Source organism: Ranitomeya imitator, chromosome 7 (assembly GCF_032444005.1).
Source record: "Ranitomeya imitator isolate aRanImi1 chromosome 7, aRanImi1.pri, whole genome shotgun sequence".
Taxonomy (NCBI): domain Eukaryota; kingdom Metazoa; phylum Chordata; class Amphibia; order Anura; family Dendrobatidae; genus Ranitomeya; species Ranitomeya imitator.
In genome coordinates, this window is record NC_091288.1 from 106,402,254 (window position 1) to 106,428,645 (window position 26,392).

Genomic DNA, 26,392 nt, shown 5'->3' on the forward strand with positions numbered 1-26,392 from the left:
CCTGCAGACCTCTATAGTTGTCAATGCCAGATTGCTATAAGCGCCGCCCAGTGGTCGGTGATCTTAGCAAGTCCGTAATTCTGCTACATACAGGTGATCTGATCATCGCATGTATGTAGCCGAGGCGATTGGGTTATGGAAGCTTTTAGTCTCCCATGGAGACAATTGAAGCATGTGTGTGCACATATAATCCCTTAAAACTTTACTTGTATTTCTACTCAATATAAAACCCAGACCCAGTATAAAAGAACTAAGTATAGATACCACATATATAGAAATAAGTCACCAGATTAAATTACCTAAATAGGTACCTCCAATGTATGCCATACATCTACAGAGCATACGGCACTTAGAAGTTAAAGCATTTTATAAAAAAATCTAAATATTGGGTAAAAAAAATGTAATTAACAAAGTGGATACATTAACAATTTAATGAGCATAAGTGTATTGAAATAACAGTGACGGTTTAATTATGAGTAAAGGATAAATCACTCAAATCGTAGTTTGTCATTCCTTTTATTATGAGGCAACATGTGGGTTATCCTCAATATAGTTCCAACACACGTCGGAAAGATCCAACCTTGGCCGTTGAGGAACCCCAGTCAGTGAACCTCTTATAATCGCCAGGTCTCAGCAAATACTGCTTGCCTCTGTAGTTCGGAAGTTCATAGAATATCCAGTGGCCATCTAATACTTTGCAAGAATGGATTTCATGGGAGCAAAAGCGATCATATACATTTGGACAATCCTCCATAAACTCCATCATTTCTCCTTTGCAGTCATCTCTTTCATAAACTCTAATTTTATGAACGCTCAATGCCAAATGCTGTGAAGAAAAACAAATTCAATTATTCTCAATATTTTTCTAGATCATTACTAAAGTGGTTGCCTACCACCGGGGACACTTTATAGTTAAATGACAGTGTTTGGTGCTAATACTAGTTTTTGCATTTCAGTTTCAATAAAAATGTCGCCCTGTTTTGCTTTTACAGACTCTTTGTTTCCCTGCACAATTACTTTTGATGTGGTCTGTAGTCCTAAATTAGCTGAGAGGAGCTAAAAAATAGACAAATAAAAGGTTATATACTCTCCATTGTACTATCAGAGTGAGTTCAGCCATAGAGTCAGTTAACTCATTCTGCAGTCAGCTGCAACATGGAGACTACAGAAAGCGAATGGTGCAAATGTTAACAAAACCCAAATGCAAAAATGATTTTTAATCCAAAATATATGAATTTAAGTAAAAAGAAAGTGCCCAATGGTGGACAACCCATTTAACACTGTAGGAAAAATACTCTATAACAATTACATTTGTGTAAAGTTAATAACAAATATTGTTTCAGCTTCCACAGAAGCTATAGGTAAATTTATATAAATAGCGCAAATGCAATTACCATATAAATATACCTGTTAGGGCACAGGCATGTGGCCATTACACTTATTAGACTAGATCAATGATACAATGCGGCTAGAAATCTGTAGGCCATGATGTACCTGTGTGTGCTGCTCAGTATAACATACTTATTTCTCTATAGAAGTTATGCGTATAAGGTGCATTATCTCCATAGTACGGTATCATTTGTAGGCAAACTCCGAGCTTGTTAGATCCGTGCCGTAGGGGCTCCAGAAGCTCCCTCTCCAGGACCCATTTACTGTATATGGCTCAGCAGTGCACATACCACCTTAGGCTGAACTCACACTTCTTCAGCTTTATGGAATAGCAGAAGTCCATATTGCTAATCCATACAAAGACGCACCACAAAGAAAGTATATTGCCTATCAGCCCTTCATTTTCAATTAGCATGCGAGCCTATGGGTAATGTTTGTGGCTGTGTGTATTGAGTGGCATGTGTCATAGGCTTACCCCAGAGCTCTGCATTATGGGTCCCCAGAGGTAGACTTTCGATAATGGTAGCCCCCCCCCGCAAGTAAGAATTAGGGAATAAAGGGGGGGGGGGGGTCACATGGCCACACAGGCTATGAATAATACTGTGGCTGAAGTTTCAGTAAAGGATTAATATTAGGGCGAATTGCCGGTTGATTTTGTGCTATTTTTGGATATTCTGGCTCAGACAAGTTTGTTTGGCGCTCTTCTTAATGGCTGCTCATTGGTGGACAGTGCGTTGCTGGGCCGTTACAATAGTATTTAAGCCAGTTGCTGGCTAATTTCACTCATTCTGAGGTGAAGTACTGAAGAAAGAAGATACCTGCTTCATGGAGAATTTACTTCAGCAGATCCTAGCCAGAGCCGGGAAAGAGGATGGAGCGGAATGGCTGAGGAGCTGCCTTGCTGTAAAACCTATACCGGCAGCTCCGGAAGTCTTCCCTCCTCCTGCTGACCTGTGCTCACCGCCGCTTCAGCCGAACCCTTCTACGGTATCACCGCCGAGATCTTACAGAGGCAGTAGAAGGAGGAAGCCCAGAACCGCATACTCCCCTTCGTCGGTGACATCGCGCTCCAGCCTGCCGCAGCCGGAGCCAAACAGGAAGTTCCGCCCGCCTTTTTCTCGGAAGTCTCGCAGTCCGGCGCGAAACTTCCCACAGCGAATAGAGGAGGTGCCGGCTCCGTCATCAGGAGTTGCCGCCGAGACAGGCATGCACCGCGGCTGTGGCGCCAGATTTGAATGCCTGGGCGGCTCCTTCTTCTGCAGCAAGTGCCTACCAAGCAGCGCCTTCAAGACCATGACATGGATGGGTCAGCAATGAAGACATCATTCCTTCAACCAACACGCAGATGCGCTCGCCTAACATGGAGGGCTTGAGCACTCGTCGGTGACATCGCGCTCCAGCCTGCCGCAGCCGGAGCCAAACAGGAAGTTCCGCCCGCCTTTTTCTCGGAAGTCTCGCAGTCCGGCGCGAAACTTCCCACAGCGAATAGAGGAGGTGCCGGCTCCGTCATCAGGAGCTGCCGCCGAGACAGGCATGCACCGCGGCTGTGGCGCCAGATTTGAATGCCTGGGCGGCTCCTTCTTCTGCAGCAAGTGCCTACCAAGCAGCGCCTTCAAGACCACGACATGGATGGATCAGCAACGAAGACATCATTCCTTCAACCAACACGCAGATGCGCTCGCCTAACATGGAGGGCTTGAGCACAGGCTGCACTACAGAGGTACCTCCTGAGGACAGCAGACCTGGAAGGGGTAAGAACTTTCCTGTACTGATATCTTTTTGTGATTCTGATTTAAAACACATGCTAAAAAATGTCCTTTCTGAGGCTTTAGGGGAAGCTTTAAAAGTCTGCTTCCCCTTTAAATCCTGCTACAGATTTATCTAATGATTCGCCATTGGTTTCTTTGCCTCCTAGAAACACTTTTAAGGAGGCCCTCATGTGTGAACTCTCTCCTCTTGGCTTCCATCTGAGTCCCTCTACGAAGAAGCTCATATGGAACAATCATTATGTGGACTTATTCTCACTTTTCCCTCGCAGAGAACAGCTGGGTAAAATGGATAAGAAGGATGATAAATCAGAGCCTGATACTAAGCGCGGTTCTATCAAATCCTTCAATAATTGGATTCAGGCATTTGCTATATATTCTGCTGTTCTTGGCGAGAAATCCCCACATTTGTGTAGCAAATTATTTCAGCATGTTGACATTATTCTGAAGGCTTACCGGAATTTTGGCGGATTTGCTTGGCTGAATTATGACAAAGCTTTCCGTCAAAAGCTAGCGGTACATCCTGAGGTACATTGGGGTAGCAAGGATGTGGGATTATGGCTCAATTTGATGCTTCCTCAAAGAAACTTTTCTAATAGATCATCATCCACATCTCTCCCTAAAAAAGGCTTCTGCTTTGCTTCAATGAATCCTTTTGTAAGTGGGGCAGTAGTTGCAGGTTCCGTCATGAGTGTTCCTTATCAAAAGATGCTAACGCAAAGGAGCTCAGACACCGGTGATGGTGGAAAGAATGGCTTCTTGGCTAAAAGTTTATCCAGATCAAATGATTAGTGATCTGCTTTATCATGGATTTTTAAAGGAGTTTTTCATTTCTCCATTCCAGGGGTCTGGCTGCAAGATCGTTAAAAATTTACATTCAGTTTTTATTCACCCTGAGGTAGTTAGGGAAAAAATCTATGGTGAATTGGTGTTAGGTAGGGTAGCTGGTCCTTTTACTTCACCTCCCTTCCCTAATTTCAGAATTTCTCCATTGGGCGTAGTCCCTAAAAAAGAGGCTAGTTCGTTTCGCCTTATTCACCACTTGGTGCTTCATTAAATGATGAGGTAGATAAAGCCACTTGTTCGGTAACCTACTCATCTTTTGATGTGGCAATTGACATACTAAGAAATTTCAGTTGCGGGGCTTTAATGTCAAAATCTGACATTAAATCCGCTTTTAGGCTTCTTCCAGTGCACCCAGACGGTTTTTCTTCTTTGGGTTTTCATTTTGAGAATAATTTTTTCTTTGATAAGTGTCTTCCCATGGGATTTTCTCTTTCCTGTTTTTATTTTGAAAGCTTCTCATCTTTTTTACACTGGGTTCTGGACTCGCAATCTTCGGATGTTGGTATATTGCATTACCTCGATGACTTCCTTTTTATAGGTCCCCCTTCCTCTTCAAAGTGTCTGCATATGCTGAATATTTTTATTGGCATGTGCAAGTACTTTGGTGTACCAATCGCTGATGAAAAAACTGTTTTGCCAACTACAGTTATTGAATTTTTGGGGATCACTTTAGATTCCTCTACAATGGAGTGTAGGCTTCCCGAAGAAAAAACTAATAGATTGCGTGATGCTTAATTTTCTCACTAAAAAGAAAATTACTCTAAAAGAGTTACAGTCTTTATTAGGTTTATTGAATTTTGCTTTAAAGATTATCCCAATTGGCCGCGCATTTTCCCGTCGCCTTTATGATGCTACAAGAGGTTTTTCTTCCCCAAACTCACATATTAGAATCGGTTCGGATTTAAAGGAGGATGCCAGAATTTGGCTTTCTTTCCCTTCCAATTTTAATGGCAAATCTTGTTGGCAGTCTCCTTTTGTTTTCTCTGATTCCTTTCCATTTGTTTTGTCAGTGCAAAGTTTTCAGGCTTCGGTATTCTTTTTTCATCACATTGGATCTCTCACTAAGAATAAGATGGTGTTGGAACTTTTTTCTATTTTTGTAGCCATGGCCTTATGGGGGTCATCTATGCAAAACTCGAGAATAAATATTTTATCAACGGACCAAGGTGTTATTTTTTCAGTTAACACATTATCATCAAAAAACAAATGGGCTTATGCATTTTAAGACAACTGGTCTTGAAATGTCTTAATTTTAACATTTGGCTTAAAGCAAGTTTTGGCAAAAGCAAATTGAGCTTTGCAACCAATGCCCTCTGTGAACGTCATTGGTCAATTTTTCGTTTGTAGGTACCCAATGCGGATCCGGAGGAGACGCTGTTCCACCAGTCTATTTGGGAAGTCATTCCGATTTGATCCCTCATTTTATTCAAAACTCCTTATCCGTAAGATCATGGGACGGTTATTTGGCTGCATGGAAGTTGTGGTTTAATTTTTGTAACTTAAATATTTTCAATCCCAAAGTAGCTAGCCCCATTTCTGGTTTGAAATTTCTGGAGTCTTTAATTGTTAAAGGCCTATCCTATTCTGCTGTTACTAAATACTTGGCAGGCGTTTCATTTTTTCTTAGGCTTTTCGGTGAAGCGTCTTTGGTCTCTTTTTCCGATTAGGCAATTTTTGAAAGGCTTCAAGAAAGGTTTTCATCTGGACAACAGACGACCGATTTCTTTTTCACTTTTGAAAGACCTTTGCTCGGCTTTAAGCCAAGTTTGTTTAAATTCGGATGAGGTTGTATTATTTCATGTGGCTTTTTGCTTGGCATTTTTTTGTGCCCTCTGCATAGGAGAATTTGTTTCTTGTAAGAAATCTCAGCCCTCCGGATTGATGATCTCAGATTTAAAAGTCTATGATGATTTTATCATTTTGTCAATTAAAAGATCTAAAACGGATAAATTGGCAAGGGGATCCAGTTTGAAGATTCTTTCTTTTTTCGACCTTATTATCTGTCCAGTTGCAAGCATCAAAAAGTGGTTGCTTGTTAGACCTAATTTGGATGGCCCTTTATTCCTGCATAAAGATGGTTCACCGGCTACGGTTTTTCAATTTAACTTTATTTTAAAGAGCTGTTTGAGAGTGTTAGGGAAACAGCATCTTAGAATCACTTGTCACTCCTTTAGAATTGGAGCTGCTACGGAGGCTTCTAGGGCCGGCTTTTGCGATTCTCAAATCAGACAATTAGGAAGATAGGAGTCGGGGAGGTTTAAGTTATATGTTCGGCATGATTTATACAATGATTAATCTCTATTTCATTTTTAGGTCCAGTCATAATTTGGTTCATCGGACACTCTTTTATTTATTGGGCCCAGAAGAGAGCTTTACAGCAATGCTATTCTGAGAATTTATCCTTCGATCTTGCCAAGGTGCAGATCTTCTGGCATGGAGTTCGTGGTTTAAGATGGTTTAATTTGGATTCAGAATTTAAGAAATGTTTTAAACAATTTCCATTCGCGGATCTGGTAGTGTTCCATGCAGGTGGGAATGATCTCGGAAAATTGAAAACCCTGGATTTGTTAGCCATTATGTGTTCTGATACTGTTAATCATAGACAATCTTTTCCTTATCCGGGTTTTGTCTTTTCTGAGATTGTTCCTCGGCTTATGTGGAATACACCGGAATTCAGATCCCTGGACAAAATTCGTAAGAGGATCAATAAAAGTATGGAGAAATTCTTACCATTAGTTAATGGATTTTCCTTTAGGGTATCGTTACACTATACGATTTACCAACGATCACGACCAGCGATACGACCTGGCCGTGATCGTTGGTAGTCGTTGTGTGGTCGCTGGAGAGCTGTCACACAGACAGCTCTCCAGCGACCAATGATGCCGAGGTCCCCGGGTAACCAGGGTAAACATCGGGTTACTAAGTGCAGGGCCGGGCTTAGTAACCCGATGTTTACCCTGGTTACCAGCGTAAAAAAAACCAAACACTACATACTTACATTCCGATGTCTGTCCCTTGCCGTCTGCTTCCCGCACTGACTGACTGCCGGCCGTAAAGTGAAAGCACAGCACAGCACGCTGTGCTCTCCTTTCACTTTACGGCTGGCAGTCAGTGAGTGCGGGAAGCAGACGGCAAGGGACCTGACGGACACCGGAATGTGAGTATGTACTGTTTTTTTTTTTTTTACATTTACGATGGTAACCAGGAAAAACATCGGGTTACTAAGCGCGGCCCTGCGCTTAGTAACCCGATGTTTACCCTGGTTACAAGCGAACGCATTGCTGGATCGGTGTCACACACACCGATCCAGCGATGACAGCGGGAGATCCAGCGACGAAAGAAAGTTCCAAACAATCTGCTACGACGTACGATTCTCAGCAGGGTCCCTGATCGCTGCTGCGTGTCAGACACAGCGATATCGTATGGATATCGCTGTAACGTCACGGATCGTACCGTCGTAGCGACAAAAGTGCCACTGTGAGACGGTACCCTTAGGCATGATGATCTTGAGGGCTTTTTACCTGGGCTTTATCGCCAGGATATGATTCATTTATCTAACATTGGATTAGATATTTTTAACTTGAATTTACAAAATATTGTGGAAAAATGGCTGTGTGTTTTTTGGGGGGCCTCAACTCTTTGAGTGGAGGCTTGTGGGAAAATCACCCAGTTCCTGGGTGGATTGTTTAATGGAGTTATGGAGTGTTTGGACATTTATAATAATCGTTCAATTGGTTTTATGCTGTTTTTATTATTAAGTTACCCTATAATAAACATCACGGCCAATTTTATTCCACAATAATTTGTTGTGTCTTTATTTTGCATGAATGAGCCTTGTGTTGCCATGCAATGTGCATTCTGCCTTACATTAAATATGTAACAAAAGTAAAAGATAAAAAGTAACCATTGAAATTATGGAGATCTTGTAATAAATTACTGAAAGCATAAGCCTGTACTGTAAATGATGCAAAGTATCAGAGTGCACGTTATTAGTGACGTACACAAGACCAGGCAGAATATAACAGTGGTATGATATATGGTACAGGGAACCTGTCGTTAGATTCATACTGCCTGAACCACACGCAGCATGATCAGAGCCGGGCAGCGCCATTGTGGTCAGGTATATGCTTTTGCTGGGGGCCACATCAGGATATAACCCCTGCCCAACTTTTCTGCGTTGTCCTTGCAAATCTGCATCTTTTCGCAGTAAAATATACCTGACTAAAATCACACAGACAGGCTCTGATTAATGCTGCCGATGGTTCAGGAAACATGAGTATAATGGCTGGGTCACTATAATGCATCGTTTAAAGAGACTCTATCGGCAGGTTTTTGCTATATAGTCTGAGAGTATTATAACATAGAGCAAGAATGCCTGATTCCAGAAATGCATAACATAGAGCAAGAAGGCCTGATTCCAGAAATGCATAACATAGAGCAAGAATGCCTGATTCCAGAAATGCATAACATAGAGCAAGAAGGCCTGATTCTAGAAATGCATAACATAGAGCAAGAAGGCCTGATTCTAGAAATGTATAACATAGAGCAAGAAGGCCTGATTCCAGAAATGTATAACATAGGGCAAGAAGGCCTGATTCCAGAAATGTATAACATAGGGCAAGAATGCCTGATTCCAGAAATGCATAACATAGAGCAAGAAGGCCTGATTCCAGAAATGTGTAACATAGGGCAAGAAGGTCTGATTCCAGAAATGTATAACATAGGGCAAGGAGGCCTGATTCCAGAAATGAATAACATAGAGCAAGAAGGCCTGATTCCAGAAATGTGTAACATAGGACAAGAAGGCCTGATTCCAGGAATGTATAACATAGGGCAAGAAGGCCTGATTCCAGAAATGTGTAACATAGGACAAGAAGGCCTGATTCCAGAAATGTATAACATAGGACAAGAAGGCCTGATTCCAGAAATGTATAACATAGGACAAGAAGGCCTGATTCCAGGAATGTATAACATAGGGCAAGAAGGCCTGATTCCAGAAATGTGTAACATAGGACAAGAAGGCCTGATTCCAGAAATGTATAACATAGGACAAGAAGGCCTGATCCCAGAAATGTGTAACATAGGGCAAGAAGGCCTGATTCCAGAAATGTATAACATAGGACAAGAAGGCCTGATTCCAGAAATGTATAACATAGAGCAAGAAGGCCTGATTCCAGAAATGTGTAACATAGGACAAGAAGGCCTGATTCCAGGAATGTATAACATAGGGCAAGAAGGCCTGATTCCAGAAATGTGTAACATAGGACAAGAAGGCCTGATTCCAGAAATGTATGACATAGAGCAAGAATGCCTGATTCCAGAAATGTGTAACATAGGGCAAAAAGGCCTGATTCCAGAAATGTAAAACATAGGGCAAGAATGCCTGATTCCAGAAATGCATAACATAGGACAAGAAGGCCTGATTCCAGAAATGTATAACATAGGACAAGAAGGCCTGATTCCAGGAATGTATAACATAGGGCAAGAAGGCCTGATTCCAGAAATGTGTAACATAGGACAAGAAGGCCTGATTCCAGAAATGTATAACATAGGACAAGAAGGCCTGATCCCAGAAATGTGTAACATAGGGCAAGAAGGCCTGATTCCAGAAATGTATAACATAGGACAAGAAGGCCTGATTCCAGAAATGTATAACATAGAGCAAGAAGGCCTGATTCCAGAAATGTGTAACATAGGACAAGAAGGCCTGATTCCAGGAATGTATAACATAGGGCAAGAAGGCCTGATTCCAGAAATGTGTAACATAGGACAAGAAGGCCTGATTCCAGAAATGTATGACATAGAGCAAGAATGCCTGATTCCAGAAATGTGTAACATAGGGCAAAAAGGCCTGATTCCAGAAATGTAAAACATAGGGCAAGAATGCCTGATTCCAGAAATGCATAACATAGAGCAAGAAGGTGTGATTCCAGAAATGTATAACATAGGGCAAGAAGGCCTGATTCCAGAAATGTATAACATAGGGCAAGAAGGCCTAATTCCAGAAATGTATAACATAGAGCAAGAAGGCCTGATTCCAGAAATGTATAACATAGGGCAAGAATGCTTGAATCCAGAAATGTATAACATAGAGCAAGAAGGCCTGATTCCAGAAATGTATAACATAGGGCAAGAAGGCCTGATTCCAGAAATGTATAACATAGGGCAAGAATGCCTGATTCCAGAAATGCATAACATAGAGCAAGAAGGCGGGATTCCAGAAATGTATAACATAGGGCAAGAAGGCCTGATTCCAGAAATGTATAACATAGGGCAAGAAGGCCTGATTCCAGAAATGTATAACATAGGGCAAGAATGCTTGAATCCAGAAATGTATAACATAGAGCAAGAAGGCCTGATTCCAGAAATGTATAACATAGGGCAAGAAGGCCTGATTCCAGAAATGTATAACATAGGGCAAGAATGCTTGAATCCAGAAATGTATAACATAGGGCAAGAAGGCCTGATTCCAGAAATGTATAACATAGAGCAAGAAGGCCTGATTCCAGAAATGTATAACATAGGGCAAGAATGCTTGAATCCAGAAATGTATAACATAGAGCAAGAAGGCCTGATTCCAGAAATGTATAACATAGGGCAAGAAGGCCTGATTCCAGAAATGTATAACATAGGGCAAGAATGCCTGATTCCAGAAATGCATAACATAGAGCAAGAAGGCGGGATTCCAGAAAAGTATAACATAGGGCAAGAAGGCCTGATTCCAGAAATGTGTAACATAGGGCAAGAAGGCCTAATTCCAGAAATGTGTAACATAGAGCAAGAAGGCCTGATTCCAGAAATGTGTAAAATGGGGCAAGAAGGCCTGATTCCAGAAATGTGTAACACAAAGCAAGAAGGCCTAAATACAGCAATGTATAACATAGGGCAAGAAGACCTGATTGCAGAAATGTGTAACATAGGGCAAGAAGGCCTGATTCCAGAAATGTGTAACATAGGGCAAGAAGGCCTGATTCCAGAAATGTGTAACATAAAGCAAGAAGGCCTGATTCCAGAAATGTGTAACATAATGCAAGAAGGCCTAAATACAGAAATGTATAACATAGGGCAAGAAGACCTGATTCCAGAAATGTGTAACATAGGGCAAGAAGGCCTGATTCCAGAAATGTGTAACATAGGGCAAGAAGGCCTGATTCCAGAAATGTGTAGCATAGAGCAAGAAGGCCTAATTCCAGAAATGTATAACATAGGGCAAGAAGGCCTAATTCCAGAAAAGTGTAACATAGAGCAAGAAGGCCTGATTCCAGAAATGTATAACATAGAGCAAAAAGGCCTAATTCCAGAAATGTGTAACATAAAGCAAGAAGGCCTAATTCCAGAAAAGTGTAACATAGGGCAAGAAGGCCTGATTCCAGAAATGTGTAACATAAAGCAAGAAGGCCTGATTCCAGTAATGTGTAACATAAAGCAAGAAGGCCTAAATCCAGAAATGTTTAACATAGGGCAAGAAGGCCTGATTCCAGAAATGTGTAACATAGGGCAAGAAGACCTGATTCCAGAAATGTGTAACATAGGGCAAAAAGGCCTGATTCCAGAAATGTGTAACATAGGGCAAGAAGGCCTGATTCCAGAAATGTGTAACATAAAGCAAGAATGCCTAATTCCAGAAAAGTGTAACATGGGGCAAGAATTCCTAATTCCAGAAATGTGTAACATAGGGCAAGAAGGCCTAATTCCAGAAAAGTATAACATAGAGCAAGAAGGCCTGATTCCAGAAATGTGTAACATAGGGCAAGAAGGCCTAATTCCAGAAAAGTCTAACATAGGGCAAGAAGGCCTAATTCCAGAAATGTGTAACATAGGGCAAGAAGGCCTAATTCCAGAAAAGTATAACATAGAGCAAGAAGGCCTTATTCCAGAAATGTGTAACATAGGGCAAGAAGGCCTAATTCCAGAAAAGTATAACATAGAGCAAGAAGGCCTGATTCCAGAAATGTATACCATAGAGCAAGAAGGCCTGATTCCAGAAATGTATAACATAGGGCAAGAAGGCCTGATTCCAGAAATGTATAACATAGGGCAAGAATGCCTGATTCCAGGAATGCATAACATAGAGCAAGAAGGCCGCATTCCAGAAATGTATAACATTGGGCAAGAAGGCCTGATTCCAGAAATGTGTAACATAGGGCAAGAAGGCCTAATTCCAGAAATGTGTAACATAGAGCAAGAAGGCCTGATTCCAGAAATGTGTAACATGGGGCAAGAAGGCCTGATTCCAGAAATGTGTAACACAAAGCAAGAAGGCCTAAATACAGAAATGTATAACATAGGTCAAGAAGACATGATTGCAGAAATGTGTAACATAGGGCAAGAAGGCCTGATTCCAGAAATGTGTAACATAGGGCAAGAAGGCCTGATTCCAGAAATGTGTAACATAAAGCAAGAAGGCCTGATTCCAGAAATGTGTAACATAAAGCAAGAAGGCCTAAATACAGAAATGTATAACATAGGGCAAGAAGACCTGATTCCAGAAATGTGTAACATAGGGCAAGAAGGCCTGATTCCAGAAATGTGTAACATAGGGCAAGAAGGCCTGATTCCAGAAATGTGTAGCATAGAGCAAGAAGGCCTAATTCCAGAAATGTATAACATAGGGCAAGAAGGCCTAATTCCAGAAAAGTGTAACATAGAGAAAGAAGGCCTGATTCCAGAAATGTATAACATAGAGCAAAAAGGCCTAATTCCAGAAATGTGTAACATAAAGCAAGAAGGCCTAATTCCAGAAAAGTGTAACATAGGGCAAGAAGGCCTGATTCCAGAAATGTGTAACATAAAGCAAGAAGGCCTGATTCCAGAAATGTGTAACATAAAGTAAGAAGTCCTAAATCCAGAAATGTTTAACATAGGGCAAGAAGGCCTGATTCCAGAAATGTGTAACATAGGGCAAGAAGACCTGATTCCAGAAATGTGTAACATAGGGCAAAAAGGCCTGATTCCAGAAATGTGTAACATAGGGCAAGAAGGCCTGATTCCAGAAATGTGTAACATAAAGCAAGAAAGCCTAATTCCAGAAAAGTGTAACATATGGCAAGAATTCCTAATTCCAGAAATGTGTAACATAGGGCAAGAAGGCCTAATTCCAGAAAAGTATAACATAGAGCAAGAAGGCCTGATTCCAGAAATGTGTAACATAGGGCAAGAAGGCCTAATTCCAGAAAAGTCTAACATAGGGCAAGAAGGCCTGATTCCAGAAATGTGTAACATAGGGCAAGAAGGCCTAATTCCAGAAATATATAACATAGGGCAAGAAGGCCTAATTCCAGAAATGTGTTACATAGGACAAGAAGGCCTGATTCCAGAAATGTGTAACATAAAGCAAGAAGGCCTAATTCCAGAAATGTGTAACATAGGGCAAGAACGCCTAATTCCAGAAATGTGTAACATGGGGCAAAAAGGCCTGATTCTAGAAATGTGTAACATGGGGCAAGAAGGCCTGATTCCAGAAATGTGTAACATGGGGCAAGAAGGCCTAATTCCAGAAATGTGTAACATAGGGCAAGAAGGCCTAATTCCAGAAATGTGTAACATAGGGCAAGAAGGCCTGATTCCAGAAATGTGTAACATGGGGCAAGAAGGCCTAATTCCAGAAATATGTAACATAGAGCAAGAAGGCCTGATTCCAGAAATGTGTAACATGGGGCAAGAAGGCCTGATTCCAGAAATGTGTAACATAAAGCAAGAAGGCCTGATTCCAGAAATGTGTAACATAAAGCAGGAAGGCCTAAATACAGAAATGTATAACATAGGGCAAGAAGACCTGATTCCAGAAATGTGTAACATAGGGCAAGAAGACCTGATTCCAGAAATGTGTAACATAGGGCAAGAAGGCCTGATTCCAGAAATGTATAACATAAAACAAGAAGGCCTAAATACAGAAATGTATAACATAGGGCAAGAAGACCTGATTCCAGAAATGTATAACATAGGGCAAGAAGGCCTGATTCCAGAAATGTATAACATAGGGCAAGAAGGCCTGATTCCAGAAATGTGTAACATAGGGCAAGAAGGCCTAATTCCGGAAAAGTGTGACATAGAGCAAGAAGGCCTGATTCCAGAAACGTGTAACATAAAGCAAGAAGGCCTAAATCCAGAAATGTGTAACATAGGGCAAGAAGGCCTAATTCCAGAAAAGTATAACATAGAGCAAGAAGGCCTGATTCCAGAAATGTATAACATAGAGCAAGAAGGCCTGATTCCAGAAATGTATAACATAGGGCAAGAAGGCCTGATTCCAGAAATGTATAACATAGGGCAAGAATGCCTGATTCCAGAAATGCATAACATAGAGCAAGAAGGCGGGATTCCAGAAATGTATAACATAGGGCAAGAAGGCCTGATTCCAGAAATGTGTAACATAGGGCAAGAAGGCCTAATTCCAGAAATGTGTAACATAGAGCAAGAAGGCCTGATTCCAGAAATGTGTAACACAAAGCAAGAAGGCCTAAATACAGAAATGTATAACATAGGGCAAGAAGACCTGATTGCAGAAATGTGTAACATAGGGCAAGAAGGCCTGATTCCAGAAATGTGTAACATAGGGCAAGAAGGCCTGATTCCAGAAATGTGTAACATAAAGCAAGAAGGCCTGATTCCAGAAATGTGTAACATAAAGCAAGAAGGCCTAAATACAGAAATGTATAACATAGGGCAAGAAGACCTGATTCCAGAAATGTGTAACATAGGGCAAGAAGGCCTGATTCCAGAAATGTGTAACATAGGGCAAGAAGGCCTGATTCCAGAAATGTGTAGCATAGAGCAAGAAGGCCTAATTCCAGAAATGTATAACATAGGGCAAGAAGGCCTAATTCCAGAAAAGTGTAACATAGAGCAAGAAGGCCTGATTCCAGAAATGTATAACATAGAGCAAAAAGGCCTAATTCCAGAAATGTGTAACATAAAGCAAGAAGGCCTAATTCCAGAAAAGTGTAACATAGGGCAAGAAGGCCTGATTCCAGAAATGTGTAACATAAAGCAAGAAGGCCTGATTCCAGAAATGTGTAACATAAAGCAAGAAGGCCTAAATCCAGAAATGTTTAACATAGGGCAAGAAGGCCTGATTCCAGAAATGTGTAACATAGGGCAAGAAGACCTGATTCCAGAAATGTGTAACATGGGGCAAAAAGGCCTGATTCCAGAAATGTGTAACATAGGGCAAGAAGGCCTGATTCCAGAAATGTGTAACATAAAGCAAGAATGCCTAATTCCAGAAAAGTGTAACATGGGGCAAGAATTCCTAATTCCAGAAATGTGTAACATAGGGCAAGAAGGCCTAATTCCAGAAAAGTATAACATAGAGCAAGAAGGCCTGATTCCAGACGTGTGTAACATAGGGCAAGAAGGCCTAATTCCAGAAAAGTCTAACATAGGGCAAGAAGGCCTGATTCCAGAAATGTGTAACATAGGGCAAGAAGGCCTAATTCCAGAAATATATAACATAGGGCAAGAAGGCCTAATTCCAGAAATGTGTTACATAGGACAAGAAGGCCTGATTCCAGAAATGTGTAACATAAAGCAAGAAGGCCTAATTCCAGAAATGTGTAACATAGGGCAAGAACGCCTAATTCCAGAAATGTGTAACATGGGGCAAAAAGGCCTGATTCTAGAAATGTGTAACATGGGGCAAGAAGGCCTGATCTCAGAAATGTGTAACATGGGGCAAAAAAGGCCTAATTCCAGAAATGTGTAACATAGGGCAAGAAGGCCTAATTCCAGAAATGTGTAACATAGGGCAAGAAGGCCTGATTCCAGAAATGTGTAACATGGGGCAAGAAGGCCTAATTCCAGAAATATGTAACATAGAGCAAGAAGGCCTGATTCCAGAAATGTGTAACATGGGGCAAGAAGGCCTGATTCCAGAAATGTGTAACATAAAGCAAGAAGGCCTGATTCCAGAAATGTGTAACATAAAGCAAGAAGGCCTAAATACAGAAATGTATAACATAGGGCAAGAAGACCTGATTCCAGAAATGTGTAAAATAGGGCAAGAAGACCTGATTCCAGAAATGTGTAACATAGGGCAAGAAGGCCTGATTCCAGAAATGTGTAACAGAAAGCAAGAAGGCCTAAATACAGAAATGTATAACATAGGGCAAGAAGACCTGATTCCAGAAATGTGAAACATAGGGCAAGAAGACCTGATTCCAGAAATGTGTAACATAGGGCAAGAAGGCCTGATTCCAGAAATGTATAACATAAAACAAGAAGGCCTAAATACAGAAATGTATAACATAGGGCAAGAAGACCTGATTCCAGAAATGTGTAACATAGGGCAAGAAGGCCTGATTCCAGAAATGTGTAACATAGAGCAAAAAGGCCTAATTCCAGAAATGTGTAACATAATGCAAGAAGGCCTAATTCCAGAAAAGTGTAACATGGGGCAAGAAGGCCTGATTCCAGAAATTTGTAACATGGGGCAAGAAGGCCTAATTCCAGAAATGTGTGACATAGGGCAAGAAGGCCTAATTCCAGAAATGTGTAACATAGGGCAAGAAGGCCTGATTCCAGAAATGTGTAACATGGGGCAAGAAGGCCTAATTCCAGAAATGTGTAACATAGAGCAAGAAGGCCTGATTCCAGGAATGTGTAACATAGGGCAAGAAGACCTGATTCCAGAAATGTGTAACATAGGGCAAGAAGACCTGATTCCAGAAATGTATAACATAGGGCTAGAAGGCCTGATTCCAGAATTGTATAACATAGGGCAAGAAGGCCTAATTCCAGAAATGTATAACATAGGGCAAGAATGCCTGATTCCAGAAATGTATAACATAGGGCAAGAAGGCCTTATTCCAGAAATGTATAACATAGAGCAAGAAGGCCTGATTCCAGAAATGTATAACATAGGGCAAGAAGGCCTGATTCCAGAAATGTATAACATAGGGCAAGAAGGCCTGATTCCAGAAATGTGTAACATAGGGCAAGAAGGCCTAATTCCAGAAATCTATAACATAGGGCAAGAAGGCCTGATTCCAGAATTGTATAACATAGGGCAAGAAGGCCTGATTCCAGAAATGTATAACATAGGGCAAGAATGCCTAATTCCAGAAATCTGTAACATACAGCAAGAAGGCCTGATTCCAGAAATGTGTAACATAGGGCAAGAAGGCCTGATTCCAGAAATGTATAACATAGGGCAAGAATGCCTAATTCTAGAAATGTATAACATAGGGCAAGAAGGCCTAATTCCAGAAATCTATAACATAGGGCAAGAAGGCCTAATTCCAGAAATGTGTAACATAGAGCAAGAAGGCCTGATTCCAGAAATGTGAAACATGGGACAGAAAGGCCTGATTCCAGAAATGTGTAACATGGGGCAGAAAGGCCTGATTCCAGAAATGTGTAACATAGGGCAAGAAGGCCTGATTCCAGAAATGTGTAACATGGGGCAGAAAGGCCTGATTCCAGAAATGTGTAACATGGGGCAAGAAGGCCTGATTCCAGAAATGTGTAACATAGGGCAAGAAGCCCTGATTCCAGAAATGTGTAACATGGGGCAGAAAGGCCTGATTCCAGAAATGTGTAACATGGGGCAAGAAGGCCTGATTCCAGAAATGTGTAACATAGGGCAAGAAGCCCTGATTCCAGAGATGTGTAACATGGGGCAAGAAGGCCTGATTCCAGAAATGTGTAACATGGGGCAAGAAGGTCTGATTCCAGAAATGTGTAACATGGGGCAAGAAGGTCTGATTCCAGAAATGTGTAACATAGGGCAAGAATGCCTAATTCCAGAAATGTATAACATAGGGCAAGAAGGCCTGATTCCAGAAATGTATAACATAGGGCAAGAAGGCCTGATTCCAGAAATGTATAACATAGGGCAAGAAGGCCTGATTCCAGAAATGTATAACATAGGGCAAGAAGGCCTGATTCCAGAAATGTATAACATAGGGCAAGAAGGCCTGATTCCAGAAATGTGTAACATAGGGCAAGAAGGCCTGATTCCAGAAATGTATAACATATGGCATGAAGCCGTGATTCCAGAAATGTGTAACATAGGGCAAGAATGCCTAATTCCAGAAATGTATAACATAGGGCAAGAAGCCCTGATTCCAGAAATGTGTAACATGGGGCAAGAAGGCCTGATTCCAGAAATGTGTAACATAAAGCAAGAAGGCGTGATTCCAGAAATGTGTTAACCAATTTTTCTGCTTGGTGTACTTTTCATATAATCCCTTTTTTGATATAGATGAGGCAGAGCTAAATCTTATAAACCTAGCCCACACCCCTGATAGGCAGCTTCCTGTGTACACTGTGCATTGTCAGGAAGCTGTTCATCAGTGGTGGGGGCGTGGTTACAAAGATTAGCTGGACTGTTGGTTATGTGAGCTTTAATCCTGTAGTGATAATCTCCTGCTGATGAAACACACAAACTACAACGCTCAGCCTAATAAGTGATACATCCCTTGAATCGGGGTCTTGTGCCTTACATTATACTATTCCCCGATTTTTATAGCAAAAACCTTCTGACATATTCTCTTTAATCCTGCTTGTGAACATGTTGTCGAGACAAGTACAGTATGTTGGTAGTATTATTTTAAACTATGAAAAAGCAAAAAAATTTTGTAGGTAACTTACTTCTGAAATTAATCGGCATGATCTGATGGAATCATTGACTCCTTGCCACTGCTGATAATCCGGATACTCCCCCCTTTTCAGAAAATATTGATGCCCCATGTAATTGGGTCGTTCATACAGCATCCAGCAGCCATTCTCCACTCGGACAGAATTACAAGCATTGAAGTGAGGCTGTAGGTCAGGATTGTCACTGCTGCACTCATAGGAGCGGCCCTGGAAGTTCCTGTCCTCATAAAATATGATCTAATATTGAAAGGATAGATAATTAATCAGACAATATTACAGAGACTCCTATGTAACATAATGGTACACACAGAAGCCATATTGCTATATTTCTATCTCAGTAATGTGCTTAGGCAACTTTCGCGTCATGCGCCCCTATATTTAACATGGGGGGTGCATGGACATGCATTGTGCTGCGTCATGCGACGCATGCGTTTTTTGGGCCGCAAGCGTTGGGCGCAGAAAATGCAACAAGTTGCATTTTTCTTGCGTCCAAATTTCGGCAAAAAAGGACGCATGCGTCGCAAAACGCAGCGTTTTTGCGTGCGTTTTTATTTGCGTTGTGCGTTGCGTCGCCGACGCAGCGGCGCACAACGCAAATCTGAACATAGCTTTACTGCTTACCTTTCCCATTGTGCAGCTGTTGCTTGCTATAACTCCTCAGATATGTGGATAGAAAGGAAGCCCTTATATTCATCAGCTCCTGTGCTGTATCTGCAGAAAAAGTGAACAAAAGGCAGTTTGTTTCTGTTTAGTAACATGATGATTTATTTTTTTTTGTCTTGCTCTCTAATTCCGCTTTCAATGGGCTGTCAGTTTCACTTAATGTTTAGTCAACTTGATATTACTGTACATCTGGCATTGTGCTATCAGAAACACTGGCAGCGGCTGTATTGGAGGTGTGACAGGGATTCTTTCCTGGACTGCAGTCTGCACTAAAGCCAACATACGTTCACATACAAGCTGTGTTTACCATGGACATAAAAAACAACAACTGGGGGCTCCAGTTTGTAGTGGATGTGTATTTTCCTATGAGGTCTTATGACTCCCGTTACTAAGGTCGGGGCTAAAAGTTTTAAGACTGACACAAATTTGGGGTTTTATAATTTGCTGCTTTAGTGTTTTTAGATATTTAGTCACATGTTTCTATGATTGCTGAAAAACAATTATCATAATTTTGGACGTTTTTAAACATCTATTGACAATCAACTGATTATGCTTATCAAGTTCATACAAAAATCTTTTAAAAAATATACTACATCATGTAGTTCGAAGTGGATGAGTGAAACAGTGCCTTGTGTATTGTGCATTTTAATGTACTTGCTACTAAATAATTAAGAAAAATTATGTGGGGTCCCTCCTATCTTTGTAAGCTGCCAAGGCAAAGCAGACAGCAGAGGGCTGATATCAATAGGGTATGAAGGGCCATGGATATTGCCCTCATCCATCCCAGAAATGTCACATCCATTAGATGCGCCAATTCTGGTGCTTAGCCTCAGCTCTTTCTGATTGCCCTGGTGTGATATCAGCTGTGTAACGTCTGCTAACATTAAGTCCAGGGGTTACTAATGGAAAGGCATCTGTCAAACACCCCCATTACTAACCTTATAGTCAAAAGAAACACACACAGAAAAATCCTTTATTTGTAAAAATCAAAATCAACAGTGGTCCGCCGCAATCCAAATGGAGGTTCCATGATGACCCCAGTCTTCTTCATCCAGTGTATGGAGCCTTGTTCAGAGAACACAGCTCCATAGACTGGTGCAGCAGCCATTGCCAGGTCTGAAACTGTACTCCACAAGACCTGGCTGCAGTAAACTGTGGTGAAAAAGTAAAGTTAACTCAGCTGACAGAAGCTGGTTCTCATGATATCAGCACGCGTGCCGGACTCATGAGCAGTGGCATCATCGCCCATCATCTGTTTGACACTCAGGCTGCCCTCGTGAGAATTGGCCACTCTAAACTGAGGTAATCTTACTAACATTATCACATGTTCACACTTTTATCTACCTGAGTTTACAACCCCTGGGTCTCTCGGTAGCTGTGAGGCCCGGAACCTTAAGGGAGCTGTGGAGACATAGCATTGTATCTTAATTAACCAGATGTCTATTTTTAACAAGCCAGGAAGAATAGACTGTTATTCATATGTTGACTTTTGAAGTTGTGTTTCTTTCTGGTTGATTAAAAAACAGACTTTTGCTTGTGTAAGCCTATCATATTGACTTGTAAGTTGACAAGTTGATATTGTGCTCTTATCCTTGATGACTAATGAAGTTTACTGATATGCTAATTATACATTGTCCATACCAGCCAGTTTGTTGGCCTTCAAAGCAGAGGAGGAAAATCTACGCAAATAGATTACATAATCAAACAATGTGAATTGGTCTTATCAGCATTACCTGTAAATACTGAATGACAGACACTTGTTAAATATAAAAAGAGGTGACACACCTCTGTAAGAGTCAGAGAGATTCAGCCAAGGCATCCAAACATTCAAAGGACCAAAGACAGGACAGCAGCCAAGGCATCTTGGCTCCATCACGAGGGACACTATCATTCTACAGGATGCCAGCTTAGTGGGCCCATGGGCCCAGCTGGAAGAATACATATCTGCTTCATTGACCATTGCTGAACTATGGATATGTTTGTGAAAACCAGGAATGAGAACCGTCAATCGCCTGGCTACATGGAGATGTTTGGAAAAGCCAGGTTGTGACCCTCCAGTCAACTGGCCATGTACCTGAATGGACTGTCATCTTTCTGACCTTGTAGTTACCTTCTCTCTGTGTGTGTGCCACAGGAGGAGTATTTGGCCCTGGAAAATGAAGCCAGGTTTTGACGTTATGGTCAACTGGCCCTTGTACCTAAATGGAATGTCATCTTCCTATGCTTGTCATTACCTCTTCTCTGTGCATGTGCCACAAGTGGGGTAGTCAGCCTTGTAAGATCTGAAGTAACAACTGCTATTATCCCGGCGAGTCAGCGGAAGGGTTAGACTCTGTAATTTGCACAATCTTGGGGTACTGTGCTGGGACTGTTCTATGTGTGATCTGCCTGTTTTATGGTTCAATAAAGCATTTCCACACTGTTTTACCCTCACCCTGTGTTGTCTGAGCAGCGTTATGCCCACGTTAAAATTAGAGCTGGTGAGCGGTGAGATGACCCATGTTGCATGCGGTTTTGGTTAGCGGACCAGGTGCCTGCGACCCCCATGTCTCCACAAGAGCCTTTAAGGGAGACTTTATAGTTACTGGAGTTCCCACCTGCTGGGACACCTGGAGGCTGTGAGCTAAGGTTACCAGAGTTCACAGTGCCCAGGTGTTCTAGCAGCTTGGAACTCAAATAACTTTAAAGTCTCCCATAAAGGTTCTGGGCTTCACAGTTGCTGGGAGACCTGATGGTTGTAAACTCTGGTAACCTAAAGGCCCTCAGTTCAGTTCACCTCAGTTCACAGTGGCCAGTTCTTTCAAGTGAAGCGAACGTGCTAGACTGATGAGCAATGATGTCACCGCTCATCTATCCAGCACTCACACTGCCCTCGTGAGAACCAGCCGCTGTGAACTGAGGTAACCTTACTGACATCACCTCAGTTCGCAGTTGCAGAGTTTTGCAGACTACAGTGTTAGACCCTTAAGTGGCTGCTGCACCAGCCTGTGGAGCTGCATTCTCTGAAGATGGGGATTATTGTGGGACCTCCAATTGGATTTCAGCAGAGCCCTGTGGATATTTTTTTGGTGATAAATGGGTAAAAGAAGGTAACTGCCAGGGAATGATTTATACAAATAAAGGACTTTTCTGTGTGTGTTCATTTCTTTTGACTATGGGGTTAGTAATGGGTGTACGTGACAGATACCTCTCCATTACTAACCCTCGGGCTTGATGTCAGTTGACATTACACAGCTGACATCAACCCCAAAACAATTACCCTGATTGCCATAGCACCAGAGCAATACTGAGAGATGAGGCTATGCTCCAGAATTGGCACATCTAATGGATGAGCCTTTTCTAGGGCGGATGAGGGATAGTCTTTTTAGGTGGGAAGGAGACAATTCCATGTCCCTTCTCACCCTATTATTATAAACCCATAGCTCTACCCTCACCTACTGTATTCTCATCCATCCCTTGTAGATTGTGAGCCCTCGTGGGCAGGGTCCTCTCTCCTCATGTACCGGCGGTGACTTGCATTATTGTACTTGTTTTTTATTATGTGTACCCCTTCTCTGTGATTTAGCCCTAAGTGCCCACAGCCCTAATGATTGTTAATTGGCTGGGCTGCAGCCTTTCAACAAGCTTAATTAGTCTGCCGAATGTGAACTGTAATACAGACATACAGTAAGAAAAATAATTAAACAACAATTTTCGCCATTTTAATTTTTAAAGGTGCTTGAAAAGTCATTGGAACAAAGTTAAACCCCTGTTATAAGGGAACAAACCACAGAGAGATCCTTTCCAATAAAATTTTAAAATTTTATTTCTTTCACAAACACAAGAGATACAGCAGTCTGTAAGAAGTTTATGTTCAGGATTCACTACTGGACGCTAGGTGTCCGGTACAAACCTCGAGCTTTACAGTTTGGGTTCACTCATTCCTAGTAATAATGTTACTATTAAATACTACCACAGTGTGGAATGACTACTTTTTCAGCAGCAGTGATGTCAACAAGAAACATCCATCTCTTTTTACTCACCAAAAAACAACAAAGAGGTTGTGACATTCTGCAGGAAGTACAGGAATTACATTACAAATTAATGGTATAAGTAGTAAGGGGGATGGATGTTTCATCAAAAAGAAATCTGACAGGTGCCCCGCCCACTATCAAATTGATATCAAATTGATATCAAAGTGATATCAAATTGTATCAAATTGATCTTATAGGGAATTAAATAGATACTGTATGGCTATCGTAGTGTATTAAAGGGAATAAAATAGATATTATACGTCGATCGTAGTGTATGAAAGTGTATTAAATTGATTACTGGCACGATTCCTACAAATTGATAACAAAGTGCGCTGTTTTATAAGCCGATTGATACGTTAATGAGAATTGTTTCCTTGTGCCTATTATTTTATAGGGCAAATAATTATAGCGTATCAAATTGACAATAAAAGCATAATATCAACGTTATACATAACAGAACCTATATAAATAATAGCTGCAGCAAAAACCTATATAATTATTGTCCCTATAAAATAATAAGCACAATCAAATTCTGATTATCAGATCAATCCCACTTTGTTTCCCTTTGGAATAATTATTGGCCCTATAAAATAATAGGCACAAGGAAGCAATTCTCATTAACGTATCGGCTTATAAAACAGCGCACTTTGTTATCATTTTATAGGAATCGTGCCAGTAATCAATTTAATACACTTTTATACACTACGATCGACGTATAATATCTATTTTATTCCCTTACTATTCCATCCACCTTACTACTGGTATAAATAAAGGTATTTTCTTTGAGGAATCCCCCTTGTAACAGGGATACCTGGAAGAATAACCCAGGTTATGAAGTTATTATTATTGAAATACTCCAGTATATGATCTTTTTGAAAATGTTCAAAGTTTTGCCCACAGTAGAGGTTAAACTTATATGCCCAGATTCATCAAAATTGTTGTTGTACATGCCAATCTTGATGGTGACGTTGTATGCATCTTAATGAATCAAGCATAATCTATAAGTGGCATTTGCCTCTTTCCACCTCACCATAAATCTTATGAGATTTGTGGTGCCTGGTATGATACAACTCTTTATGAATTAGAGAGCGGGCATTACCATACCTCGCCTCACCCCAGCTTCACCTATTTTGAGAGAGCTGTTGTTACCCTTTCAGCTTTATTTAGACATAAATAAAGACTTCCTCTTAGTAGCTTGTTTATTCCCATAGGGTATAATTCGGTGCAGGATGTATTCAGGATGCTTATAAAGGTGTCCCATTTGCTTTGTGTTCTTTTGGTTTTAAGGGCATTGTCCAAGCTAATGGCAATAAAATAATCTTTTAGATGATGGAGTTTTAGTGTTTTTGTAACCCTTCTACTATTTGTCTTATTAAAGCATAACTGAAAAGTTATTATTTTATCAGTATGGCCCAAGTGACCAACAACCCATACATTTTTAATACTTTGCCTACTCTATTTGTTAAAATTAGATCCAGAAATGCCACCCCCCCTTTTGTTGAATAATTGTCTTTTATTATTGCCGAAAACATGCTTCTGGATTGCCCCCACGTAAGGGCAAAGGGGTACTCGGTACCGGGTCCTTCAGTTCCCTCAGCGAGGATGTCACGGTGGCCCGACCCGGACCGTGGCCCTATGAGGGGCGCCCAATAAAAGGCAGAGTTCGTAGATAACGGTAGTGTTCGTGACGCCACCTGTGGTATTCGGTCACAGTGACCGATGCTGCTCAGGGGTCCGCTGGGGTGGTGTTATGGCAGCTAGATGGTGTACCTTCCCACAGGTGAAGTATTTCCCCAGGGCTTCCCAGAAGTGTAGATGATGATGGTGGATGATGTAAGGTGCGGCGAATAACGAGGACACAATGGGTGCAGTCTCTTTACCTTTACTGAAGGCTTCAGCATCCACAGTCCAGCGTGCCGGATGACAGGGTAGGCAGGGTCCGGCCGGTCTGATGGCAATTCCAGTGTCCCCTTATCCAGGTGGAAATCAGTAGCCTTCCCCTTGCGCACAGTAACGTAGTAGGTCCCTACTTGCATAAGTTACCATGAGGTCCTCACTATTGTTACTTCTCTCTCTCTGTCCCCCAGATGGATAGGACAAACCCGTATGACGGTGATGGCCTGAGGCTATTTTATAGGGACCCTAGAGACGCCCCTGCTCCACAATTGCCACTGTGTCTGCTTAGGTGTTTAGGTAGGACAACCAACTTGGAATTGACTGCCCTGCCGTTCTCTGAAGTAAAGCGTAGAGTCTATTACTCCCTCGGTGTTCCGGCCACCGGCCCGTGGTCCAGAAGGAGGCAGCCTCTCAGGACAGGACTCCTTCTGGTTTTTGTTCTCCTTTTTGCTGTGACTTCGTGGCTCACTCCCTACAACACAATTCTTTTCGTGTCCTTTCTTAAGATGCTGCCGCATGGGTTGCAGGCGCAGCTCCGTGTACTTTCTGTCCTCCACAGACTGCAGTCTGGATCTGACTGGAAATCACTCCAGCCAGCTCGACCTGGAGACCTTTCCTCGTCAGTCTCCAGCCAGGAACTCTCTAACTTCCTCCCCAACCCACCAGTTTTACCCTAATGTGAGGAGTGGCCTAATAGATAGAACCCTTAGCTCCCCCCGGTGGACTGGCGTATGAAGTGTGTGTGTGGCTGTGATACCTGGTAAGGTGAACTCCTTTGGTGCCATCAGACGTAACATCACTCCCCCCCGGTTGGAACAACGACATTACTGCAACGACCAGGACTCTGGGGCACTTCATTTCACCTTCTCCCCCCTTCCCCCCCGTTAAATCCAGCACTCCGGGGCTGGGGAAAAGAACACAACAATTACAGGTTAGCAAAAGACATGCAAAATTTTTGAAATGCTTTAAAACAAATTAATTTAACAGTGCTTCCCCTTTATGGGAGGTGAGAACACTTGAACGTTATAAACAAAACATATTTACATTGCACGCTACTAAAACAGTTATTATCTAACTATGAAATACAATTACCCATACAGGTATTCTATCTATTATCTACTAAGTGCTATCCTACAATAATAAATTAACATTCTCTTCATAAAACAGTTATTCTTCTTTAAGTGCAAAGTTTATTCACCATCTATCTATGGCTCTCCAGAT

The 26,392-nt window shown here is 41.7% G+C and overlaps 1 protein-coding gene across 1 annotated transcript; it reads right to left on the reverse strand.

Annotated features, from left to right (window-relative positions):
- Positions 1-500: 500 nt before the first annotated feature.
- On the reverse strand, positions 501-25,945 carry LOC138644842 (gamma-crystallin M1-1). The gene is made up of 4 exons (XM_069733730.1): positions 25,929-25,945; positions 19,221-19,310; positions 18,594-18,836; positions 501-826 (listed from the first exon to the last, which is right to left on the reverse strand). The coding sequence occupies exons 2-4, from the start codon at positions 19,227-19,229 to the stop codon at positions 545-547; spliced, it is 534 nt and encodes a 177-aa protein (XP_069589831.1). The 5' UTR covers positions 19,230-19,310; positions 25,929-25,945; the 3' UTR covers positions 501-544.
- Between the last annotated feature and the right edge of the window lie 447 nt (positions 25,946-26,392).